This window comes from Scyliorhinus canicula, chromosome 13 (genome assembly GCF_902713615.1).
Source record: "Scyliorhinus canicula chromosome 13, sScyCan1.1, whole genome shotgun sequence".
In the NCBI taxonomy this organism is placed as follows: Eukaryota; Metazoa; Chordata; class Chondrichthyes; order Carcharhiniformes; family Scyliorhinidae; genus Scyliorhinus; species Scyliorhinus canicula.
The window spans coordinates 89,112,286-89,124,002 of record NC_052158.1 but is presented as its reverse complement, the minus strand read 5'-3'; the positions used below and the strand labels follow the sequence as shown (position 1 = coordinate 89,124,002).

The following is an 11,717-nucleotide window of genomic DNA, read 5'->3' as shown; positions in this document are numbered from 1 at the left end:
TCTTCCCTCCCCTCCCCTCCTTCCCTCTCGCTGCCTCTCGCCGCCGGTTTAGTCTTTGGGGGTATCTCATCTGCTCAGAAGAACTGAAATAGTTGTGTGTTTTTTAAAAAACCTTCCCTGAGGTCGGCTGGCTTACGTGGATTTACCTAAAAGTGGTCATTCGTGTGTGTGTGTGTGTGTGTGTTTTGTTTTACTTCATTCCCCTCCCCAACCCCCTCCCTCCCTCCCTCCTCCCTCCCCACCCCCAACACCTCCCCTCCCCTTCGACAATCCACAGGAAAATCTGGGACTGAACGTGTTTAAAAATGAGCACGTTGGCTGGACCGCTCCCAAGAATGATGCGGCCAGCCCCGGGACAGAACTATCCTCGCAGTAGCGGATTCCCACTTGAAGGTGAGGCCAGCCTGCAAACATGCTTGAACTGACGGAGTACGCTTTAGTTTTCTAGTCCAAAGGGAGGAAAAGCAAGCGGTGAGAGGGGCGCGCACACGGAGCCTTAAACCCTCCCCGTGTGAAGCTAACGGCAAAACACCATGAGACTCTGGACTCTCAATGTTTTTTTTTAATATGTAGCTGTAACTGTCTTGGGTCTTTATTTGTTGTTGCCGCGGAGAGCATTTTGTTTTAAAGTTTCCATAACGTCCGTTCTCCGAATACCATGTTCAATATCTGCAGTAAGTGGATTTTACTATCGTTTCAACAGTTTATTGGTGCATCTTATAGTTGATGTGAAATCGATCAGGAGCAAAACTTGCTGTTTCAAGTATCTTTAGTTTCGTTTTATGATGTGTTCTTCCTTGGCCACATGCGTGTGCGCCCGGTTCCTGAGTTAAGACAGTTCATTGTAAATGCAGGCTACTCCCGATTAGTGAATTTACTGTTTTAAAAGCATATTTTAAGGGGTTTTCTTCTGACGAAAAATGTTGGTGAAGGGGGAAAGCGAGTATATGTTTCAGTATTGTGATGACAGAGCTTGAGTCGCAATCATTCGCTAGATATGAATTGACTCTTCCGAACTATTAGGTCCAAACTTTATCGTTAAATTTAAAACATTATTGTCAAGTGACATGTCAGGACAAGGACAAGTTCTGGAACCAGTATCTGTCTCATTTCAGCATGTTTTCTGCCAATGAATTGTAAAATATCTAAACACCTCTGTTGACGGATGTCTAAGCAATGATGTGATGTCTTTCGATTTCCTCTCTGCTTCTCTATCTGCCAGGTTCCGTTTAAAAACGGGGTTTATTAACGCTGGCATTTTTTTTTACTGCAAATAGTGTCAACGCCTTTAGGTCAAGGGAGAGTGAATCAGCTCGGAGGAGTTTTTATAAATGGCCGGCCTTTGCCAAATCACATCAGGCACAAGATAGTGGAAATGGCCCATCACGGCATCAGACCGTGTGTCATCTCTCGGCAGCTGAGGGTCTCCCACGGCTGTGTCTCGAAAATCCTCTGCAGATACCAGGAGACAGGCTCCATCAGACCAGGGGCTACTGGCAGCAAACCCAGGGTAAGTCGGACTAAAGACTTCAATCATTCGATAAAATGCGTTATGAAGTATTGCAGCTTAGTTGATACAAGCCACAGCGTCAGGAAACATGTTGTTATGGTTCACCTACAAAGTGTTGTGTGGATGGCACTACTATCTGTGCGTGCTTTAGCAAATCAACTTCTAATACAGGCAAGTTTCGATCGAACTAAAACCACCTGAGGAGCGCAGTATCCTTTTTAAAACTGTAAAGCAAATTCTGCATTTGCAAAACGCGCTCCGTCTGTACCTGTGCGTGCATGTGCAATCGCAAATCATCACAAATGCTGGTCATAATTGAGGTATTGCAAATATTGTGTTAGTTTTATTCATTAAATTATCGCTATTTAAATATAATGCGAGGTGCTTGGAACGTAATAATGCGATAGACCTGTATCGTATGACCCCTGCCCTTCAATTCCCTTTATTAAACGTGTGTCATTGAAAGCTGTATTACAATTTGATCATCTGAAATTGGGAACAGGTTAGGCATTTTGAAGAACTAATGTCATGATCTTTAAAAATACTGAAGGTATGTGTAACAATGGAAATTCGTTAACTAAATGAGGAGCTTACAAAGATGCATCCTGTTTATATAGTCTATTCACAATTTGATTTTTGCAAATACAATAACAGTAAATGTTATGTTCATTATGGTAACGTATTTACATTGGATTTATTAAACATCTGAATTATAATCAGTTTAAATTTAATCTTTCGCCTGATATACAATATATATCCAGTGAAAGCTTTTGGAAAATGTTTTTATTGTGTACAACCTGAAACCTAAATTTGGTGGTTTCCTAATTATCTGAGAAATGGCAGATAATTTAAATTACTTTCAGAATTTCCTTATAGGGTAAAACTCTGCTTCACCATAGTTGAGCAGGGTGGTCAAAATTGTACAGAGCTCATTCACATTGCCAAAAACACACGCTAGTACTTCATTCGCAGTTTAATCTGTAATGTGGATGGTTTTGTCACAGACAATTAAACACGCAGGCTATAATGAACAGTGATAATCGTAATATAGACCATTAAACACAGAAACTGTACCACAGCTACACTGCATTGTCAATAAAGAGTCTGCGAAAGTTCAAGTACCGATCTACACTTAGCACTCGATTGATTTTGCCCAATTTGACTCTTCGTTCCCTATAAGCCAACTTCATGAAATAAATAGCCTCGATCAGCAACCAATTTTGTGTGTACCTGAAAAAGGGGAATTATGGCCAAATAACATTGCATATTCCACCTGAAGAGTCTATCGCGCTTTTAGTTTCGTTTCAATGATGCTATATGTTTCGAGGATTTGTATAAGAAATGGTAGCAGTGGTATTGTTATGTCGGGAATAATTGGAACTTTAGAGTACATCGTTGTTTATTTCAAATTTGTATATCCGAATACGGCTGCAAATAAGAAATAGGTCGGGGTAGTTTGCAGGTCGGAATGAAACACGGTAGTAAAGGACCCTCTTTTTTTCTCTCTTTTGCAACATATTTAATAAAGCAAATGGCAATACCAGACGTGGAAAAAAAGATAGAAGAGTACAAGAAAGAGAATCCAGGAATGTTTAGTTGGGAAATCCGGGATAAGTTATTGAAAGACGGCATGTGTGATCGGAACACCATCCCCTCAGGTTGGTTCAATGTGTGATTTGCGCGCGAATTGGGAAATAATCCAGGAACCATTTAATTAACCTAGAAAAATAACTACTCTTGTTTCATCTGAGCCTGGAATTGCCTGTAAATGTAAAAGGTGCCCAGCTGCACAAACTAATAAAGAAAGCGTAAATACCTCATGGTGTTAACAAATGATTACAAGTAGACTCTGGGCACCTCAGTTTCTCGAATTAAAAAAATACTATCTTAAATTAAATGCAATCGTTATTTACTAGAACTGCCAGCAACCAACGGAACGTGGCGAGAGTAATTAACATTTTGGCAGGTTGAAATTACAACATGCGCATTTCACAGAGAAAATAACCCATTGTAGGAATTTGAATGTGCCTTTCCCGAAGATATTGATCACCTAATGTAATATTCTCCCTATGTTAATTCGATTCATTAAAAAAAGTGGAAAAGTGTAAAACAGAACAGCTCTATTCGAAATTTTAAAGCAATGATTGAAGCCTACACGATTTGGTGTTTTGTGACACACAGGTAAAAGTGCGCTGGTGTTTAAAATTAATATATTTGATCTTCCTTTTTTAAAACAAAACATTTTCCTTCAAACAAGTGAGCTCAATAAGCCGTATTCTAAGGAGTAGATTCGGGAAGAAAGAAGACGAAGAGGATGACTGTGAAAGAAAGGAATATGAAGAGGGAGAGAAAAAGACCAAACACAGCATAGACGGCATTCTGGCAAACAAGGGTAAGAGGTGGAATTTGTCTAATTACTTGTGTATTTTTTTTTAGCGAATCAAACGTTTTAATTAAATATTGATATCAAAATTGATTTTTTATAGACATGCATTAGGAAATCCCAGAGCGATTAAAGATTATGTGCCTTAAACGTTTTGTTGGGGGAAAAGGGAGCTTTCCGTACCAAAAATAAGACTTGAACTAATGTGGAATATATGGATGAAAGTTCACATGTCCCACTGAGGGGAGTGACAATCACGCTGCCCCTTTGGACAGTTTCACCAGAATTGACCACAAGCACACAGTTGCCTCCAGCTATAAATGCCTTGGCGCTCTCGGCTTTTGTTTTTTGTGGCCCTGGTATTTGCAGAAGTGAGGGGAATTGGCCGGAAGTACTACTTTTGTTTTGTCCTGGGAGTTTTATTGAGCTTGTTCGAGTGGTAAAGTTTACGCCAAGGTGTTAAAACAATTCCCCCTCCAAAAAAAGTGCAGCAAAGGGCGGCGATATCAAAGTTGGATATCCAGCCTGGGACCATTCTTATCAGCACAGCAACCTGTTGCTTGTTTCTCGCTTTATTTGTAGCGCAGATATAAAGAGGGCACTTTTCAACCTTTGCCAGCTGACTGCAATTTCATTTAGTGCCCGGGAATGTTGTCCAGAGGAATGGGTTTAATTTTGTTGCATGGGCTTTCAATGCACTGTAAGAGAGCGTTGTCAACGATTGTGACAAACAATAGTGCCATGAGTCACCTGTACCAGGAAAGTCAACAGTTTGGAGCCTACCTAACGTTTCCTGTTAAATTCAAAAGGCAAAGAAATCAAACTCAGACCGCAGGTAAAATATGTAAACATATAAGCACATTTTCCAGAGCGTGAGGAGCATGTGGAAATGGGACTCAAATCAAATGACATTATTAATAACCCCACATAATTTAGAGGAAGAGAAAGCGATCTCAGTATCGATTTCAAAGTCCAGTCGTTACTTTTTACTTATCCGTTCTGAAACTCCTGGAATTACAGCATTTTGCAAAATCTGTGATTTCCAACCCTTCTTCCGTTAAGAATCTTCGAACCGGTTTTCCCGGATGGAATTCGGATAGGCAATGAACGCAGATAGAAATATACAAACCACACCATTGCCAGACGCGTTATCACAACTTCAATCCACAAACATTACATTTTATTATATGAAACAGACACTCATGCCGACAGAAACTTGCTGCACAATTCGTAGCGATAAAGGGGTTAGACAAGGAGGCACGGAACTGTCTTGTTTTCTGCGCATATGCGACTAACTTTACCAGGCCTTTCGAGCATGATGTTAGATCAGAACTGGGCTAAATGAGTTGATTCTGTTTCAATGAGACACATGGGGGAGGACCTCGTGCTGCTTTGAATCGAATTAAATGTTTAGTTTATTAATACTGGGGAAACATGAAATTATAAATTGTGAGAAACAAGAGATTCTTTAAAGAAAATCGAAGTCCAGAAGTATTTTAACCTGAACTGGGTTCTAAATTATTCTAAATTATAAAGCAGAAATATTTGGGTGCCTTTCAATGTTTTAATCAATCCAAAGTTTTGTTTAAAAATAAACAGTTGTGGTGACTGTTACGTAACTCCCATATAGTCACAAATATTTCACTGAAATTCACAGTATTTGGGTCGTTTCCACAGATTGAATTTCATGAAATCTCTGTGTGAAAGCCACCCAATATTTCCCATCGATATAGCTTCAGCCATATCCAACATTGATGTGACTGAAAAATACTACAACGCACTTTAAAAATAAGGGCCAGGCAGTATTAACGGACCTCAGCAGATTGTTTGTTTTCTTGGAAGTTGCGCTGGGGTTTTTTTTGGGGGGGGGGGGGGGGGGTTGTTGTAGTTAACCCTTTGCGAACTAACTGCGCCATCATTTCTTTGCCTCATCCATCAGTAGCTCCTGTTTTTTTAAAAGAAGATGCCAAAAGCAAAGGCACGATTCATTTCTGAATGTAAAACTAGATTATTCCTAAAAATAAACCCAGAAGATTTTTCAGTTCTCCAAACGTTGGCGCATATACTTTGGTGACATTTATACATATTTTATACTCTGATTGTTAGCTGCGTTTAAAGAAACAATTATCCCGTTTAACAGATTCGAACAAGACTTTAATTGTGATTGAAGGGCTGTCATAAGATGTCTAATATTTGAATGTGAGATGACATTTCGACATTTGACTGTGGGGCTTTTGCATAACCAATCGTGCAAGACTATATTGCTAAAATTAAACAGAACGTAACGTTACCCCCACTTTCCCCCAATATATCATCTAATTACAATCTGTAACATCATTTGAAATATGTAAACTTCAGCTGCAAAATATTAATCATAACTGAGTCAAGCAAATTGTCCCTTACATTACTTGCTGCCTAGTCCACTGTAGTTTGGTTAGAATCTGTGTGTGCAATGTGGAAATGATAATTCGCTGAGTATTTTGTTGAATCGCATCAGAGAAGTGGCTCCGAATGAGTGGCGCGGTGTCCATGGGACTAGGTACAGAAGTGGAGGAGACGGGAGGCTGCCTGTGACCAGGTTCATGAAGCGTGAGAGCTCGTTTGTAGTTTGCCTTGTTTATTGATCTGATTAATATACCAAATTTGCTATTTGAATTGTCCTGGTGTGAATTTGGCGAGCTCCTTTCTAGATCGCAACATCATGCAAGCCAAGGTATCATCACAAGTGCCTCGTTTTAACTTGTTGGGCATTGTTGCCACTCGATGATTCTTTTTCTCCCCGCTAACAAAGTACCTTTTCGCAAAGACATGTTTTGTTAATCAAAACATCGAATCTATATAAAAAAAAGGGGCTAGAAAACTCTTGGAAAGAGTGTATAAATTTAAGTCCTTTTTAACATTAGCCTTGCGCACAAGTTTTGGTACAAAGTGTCGCTTGTTGCTGGAGTCCATAGACATGCCCGTATCTCGCTGCAAATAGGATCTTGAGTAGACAAAAACGACCAAATGAGCTGGTCAAACATTTGTACAACTTTTCCAGCTATACAAAGAAGTTCTTGAATACACAATCCACACTTGGAGATGAACTTGGAAAACAAAGAAGCGTGAGTCCATTGAAAGTTACACTTTAGGCTTGGAGGAACAAAGCCTATGGCAGTGACAGCTTGGTCGCAACAAAAGAAGGCAACCTTTTTGTAATTCAGGGAAAAAAAGAACAGAAACCGTCCAAACAAAAGGCTGAGAAAAGACATTATGGGCTTGCAATGAGGGATGAATTATTCAGTGATCGCCAGTAGCAGCCAGTCCTTGCAGTTTTATGGACTCTCTCTCCACCGTGGAAAACTAGCCATTTTCACCGACAAAATGTTTCTTTTGCCATCTTTTTAGACGCGTTAAGATGCCGACCGCTATTCAGAAAAGAAAAATACAATTGGCACCATTCGATTGAGCGAAGCCTTTGATTTTAGGGGGCTGGCGTTAGGCTGGAAGGCCAGGAGAGAAAATTGCTAAGAATGCCGGCGATTTCCTAGAGCAAACATGCTAAATAAAGCTCAACCTTTACAAATCGCTAGATACAGTATTGTGTTTGCAAAAGCCTGCAGTTTGGGATGAGTTGGGACAGTCTGGTTATGGCAGTGCCATTAGTTTAAAGAGGAACCTTTTGGTCGAGGGGAGAGGGGAAGAAATGCCAGCTTTTCATGCTGATTATTTCAACAAACAGTTAAGGTTGTAATTAACCTAAAGTTCATAAGTAAACAAACTGCCCTTATTCTGTGACTGTCCCTGGCCCACCGCCCTGCTAACATTGCAGTTACGCCAGACAGAGAAATGTGTGGCAGCCGACCAAGCGGTGCTCCAATTTGCTGATTAAAAGTTCGAAATAGTGTGAGGAGGTCTCTCTATTTGCATTGAAGCACGTCTTGTACAAGTCTAAAGTGACTGGCACACTGCTTTGGGAACAAAAGATGGCTGCAATTTTATTTAGTAAAATAAAACAGACAAAAATAAAAGTTGCGAACATTTGGCATACATTTATCAGAGTTGGGGAACTTTTTTTGTAGCAAATATGGAAACGCTGATATCTTGCCGGTTTTAAGTGAGATCCATAATCATGCAAGTTTGAAGCTTTCTTTTTTTAATGAGCTTGAGCAATTAAGAATTATTTGTAAAAAAAAACCAAGGTCCTCGTGCTAGAAATGCCTCCTGGTTGTTACTTCTTTCTGGTAGCCTTTTAAAAAGAAAGAGCTATAAATATTTCTGTTCTATGCAATGATTGAAGAGTGGATTGAAGTGAGGAGAGCCTGCCAGCTCCTGTTTGAATGGGACACAGTGTTTTCGCGAAGCTCCAGGCGTGGTCAGGCTCGATTTATCCGCAATCATGCGCAGGTCCAAAATTCAATCAGAAACCCCGGACCCAAGCCCTCTTTTTTTTTGAAAGCTGATTAAATCGAGCCTTTTATTTTCCTCTCACTTTCATCTTTCCCCGACCCGCCCCCAATTCGCCCGGGGCAAAAATTCGTGAAATTGCTGTCCCCTTTTTTTCTCTCTCTCTCTCTGGCTGGGACTAGCTGTGTTCCATTCAGCATTCAGCTAACAAGTGAAGCTGTGAGAGAGGTGGTTGGGGGGGGGGGGGGGGGGGGGGGGACAAGATTAAATAAGTTTTACGGAATGTGGGAAGTTTTGAAGGAGCCGAAGCATTTTTGGTTCATGCAGTAATGAAATTCCTGACAGCTGATAACCGCACTGCAGACACGCGACTCCCGCGCCCTATCTTAATATTTAGATGTAAAGTTCCAATTACAGTTGTGTTCATTGACTTTGGCTTGATGCGAGTGGCTTGCGGGGAAAGCAGAGATACTGGAAGAGCGAGTGAGAGAGAAGGCAATTAGATTGAGATTGCGATAGCCATGTAGATAAGGCTCCCCTCCCTCCTTCCTTGGAAGAATATACTCCAGATCTCGAGACAAGCTAAGTGTGGCGAGCTACAAGTTGGAGTCGATCAGTGGTGATTTGTACTCGCGTGGGGAGAATGACCCTTGTGACTATCACCCCCTCTCTCAGCGATATTAAATGGCCCATTCGGACAAATCAGGCGCCGGGACGTGGGGGACATAACCCAATGTAAAAGAAAAACCCGGGTAGAAGCAAATTGAAGTCTTTCCTTCGCCCATACACCTCTCACGTTTCGACTTTTACAGGTTTAAAATAAATGATTTGAAAATCAAGTAGATTTCGTAGATATCAAAAATGACAAGCTTGTTTGCACACCCCGGGCAGTGTTCCTTCCATCACACTTAATCACATTTGGCTGCTAATCAGTGAATCGCCGAAGTCACAGCATTAAACAAACGAACCATATCTGTGGTGGTAAGATAAAAAATATATATAAACAGTGTTCCCAACACATGTTCTCGTTTAGCTCTCAGACGCAATATGGTCCTTCATTCAAACGATTATTAGTTTTTTTAACCCACTTTAAAATTTACGAGCATCAAGCCATTCATTCTTAGAGACAACGAGAGAAGGTTTTGGGAAGTTCCCATACTGGTGCAGATTAAATTACACTTTCCCCTTCAGTATGATCATTTGGAAGCAGGTTGTAAAGTCAAAGCATTGTGCATCAGGAAGCGATTGGCCCAAGTTGTGGTTTCATTCTCGACTCGGACTGGGTGACTCGTTGGTGCTGGTGCTGTCTTTCCCACGATATGGTTGGAAATGAGCGCAGAACAGCAGGAATTTCTTTGGGAATTCTGGCGATCGGTTGGCGGAAGCTCCGAGGAAATCCCTGATTTTTGGCCTCCTCAGCAATGCCCTCCTCCCCCACCCCAGATTAGATGGTCATTTTTCTTGTGCAAGTCACCGTTGTGCTTTTACCTACAGAGAAAGAAATGAGATAAATGCTGCATGTAGCCGTGTTTTGCCTGGATAGAAATAAGAGATCATTTTAACCATCCACACGTCAGCTCGTCACAGGGTCACTGGAACTTCAGCAGAAAGAAAAAACAGACTGTATTCTGTCAATAAAATAATTGTAAATATGTGAGACACATGAAACTTGAATTACAAACACCACAAAAAATTAGCCCACCCGGTAGGAATAGAATTAAAAGCAAAATACTGCGGATGCTGGAAATCCGAAATAAAAAACAGACAATGCTGGTTAAACTCAGCAGGTCTGGCAGCATCTGTAGAGAGAAAAGTATAATTAAGGCTTATTGATGAGAAAGGCAAGCCACACAGGCCAGGAAGTCTCAGGCTTTATTCTTGGTTTCTGCTAACTGATCTCAGCTGGCTTAGAGAAAGCGGTGAAATAATTAGTTTCAGCACCTCTTGGAAAATTAGCGAGGTGGCAATCTGGTAGCACCGACTGATGTGTGTGTGTTCTAATGGAAGCCATGAGCTGATGCCAGCAGACTTGGTCTAGGAACATAGGAGTTAGGAGCAGAAGTAGGCAATTCAGCCCTTCGAGCCTGGTCCACCATTCAATCAGATCATGGCTGCTCTCTTCCTGGTCTCAAATCCACCACCCCACCTATTGCCCATATCTCTTTAACCCATTTTTAAAATCCAAAATATATCTATCTCTTTCTTGAAACCATTTAATGACTCAGATTCCACCGCACTATGGGGCAGTGAGTTTCACAAATTCACCACCATCTCCGAGAAGTAGCACCTCAGTTCTAAGTAAGTCTACCGCCTCTCAATCTATATCTGTTACCTCTCTTTCTAGATTTGGTTTATGTTTACTTTATAAATCCCTTTTAGTATTTTATACAGCTCGGTCAGGTCTCCTCTCATCCTTCCAAACTTGAGCGAGTATAAGCCAAAACTGTTTAATCTCTTCTCATATGTCAACCCTTTCATCCCCGCATCAATCTGGTGAACCTCTTCTAAACTGCCTCCAGTGCCACCACATCCTTCCTCAAATAAAGAGACCAAAACTGGACACAGTACTCCAGATATGGTCTCACCAACACCCTATACAATTGCACACAGTTGAGTAGGTGGCCAAAATTCACTGTCTCTGCTTAGGTGGCAAATCGACATGTGAGAGAGTTGGTGACCTGGCGTGGCATGGTGGCAGAGTGGTTAGTGCTACTGCCTCACAGCTCCAGGGACCTGGGTTCAATTCCGGCCTTGGGCGACTGTGTGGAATTTGCATGTTCTCCTTGTGTCTGCGTGGGTTTTGTCCAGATGCTCCAATTTCCTCTGACAGTCCAAAGATGTGCAGGTCAGGTGGATTGTGTATGCTAAATTGCCATTTAAGTGGATTGGCCATGATCAATGCATGGGGTTATAGGGATAGGGCAAAAGAGTAGGCCTCGGTAGGGTGCTCTTTCGGAGGCTGGGTGCAGACTCGATGGGCTGAATGGCCTCCTTCTGCACTGCAGGGATTCTATGCCTAGAATATGACATTTCCAGATGAGGACGAGAAGAGAGGAAAGTATATTTAAGTAGTAGTGAATATGTATACCAACCTGTTTTGCGCCCTGGTCTGGTGTGCCAAAGCATCCCTGCTTCATATTCTGGATTGTATAAGAACAGTTTATTTGAATTTTGTTCATTCATAAACTGAAGAAACAAACTATGTTTGGTAAAGACTCTGGCATGATAGGAAGTTATCAAATATTCTGAAATTCTGGGGGCTAAAACAATAAAGCTTGTAGTAATTGTTTTTATTGCTCCATATTACATGGGATGGAACCTGGTGTGGATTCTATTCTGGAGTGAAATTGGTCACATAACCTTGTCTAATTGCCAGCGTGAAATCTCACCCCTCCAGAGGTAGAGCTATCACTCAAGAGACTCTGCAGTGCAATGCCA

General features: G+C 41.3%; 1 protein-coding gene across 4 annotated transcripts in view; it reads left to right on the top strand.

Annotated features, from left to right (window-relative positions):
* The first annotated feature begins 250 nt into the window (after positions 1–250).
* Positions 251–11,717, top strand: part of pax3b (paired box 3b) — a 115,547-nt gene continuing 104,080 nt past the window's right edge. For 3 of the 4 annotated variants that reach the window (XM_038816689.1, XM_038816691.1, XM_038816688.1), the window contains exons 1-4: positions 251–393; positions 1,278–1,510; positions 3,039–3,168; positions 3,768–3,902. In XM_038816689.1, the coding sequence (XP_038672617.1) occupies positions 306–393; positions 1,278–1,510; positions 3,039–3,168; positions 3,768–3,902 (586 nt within the window). In that variant the 5' untranslated portion in view covers positions 251–305. Of the gene's footprint in view, positions 394–514; positions 675–1,277; positions 1,511–3,038; positions 3,169–3,767; positions 3,903–11,717 lie in introns of those variants that run through there. The other variant, XM_038816690.1, reaches the window with a different exon arrangement.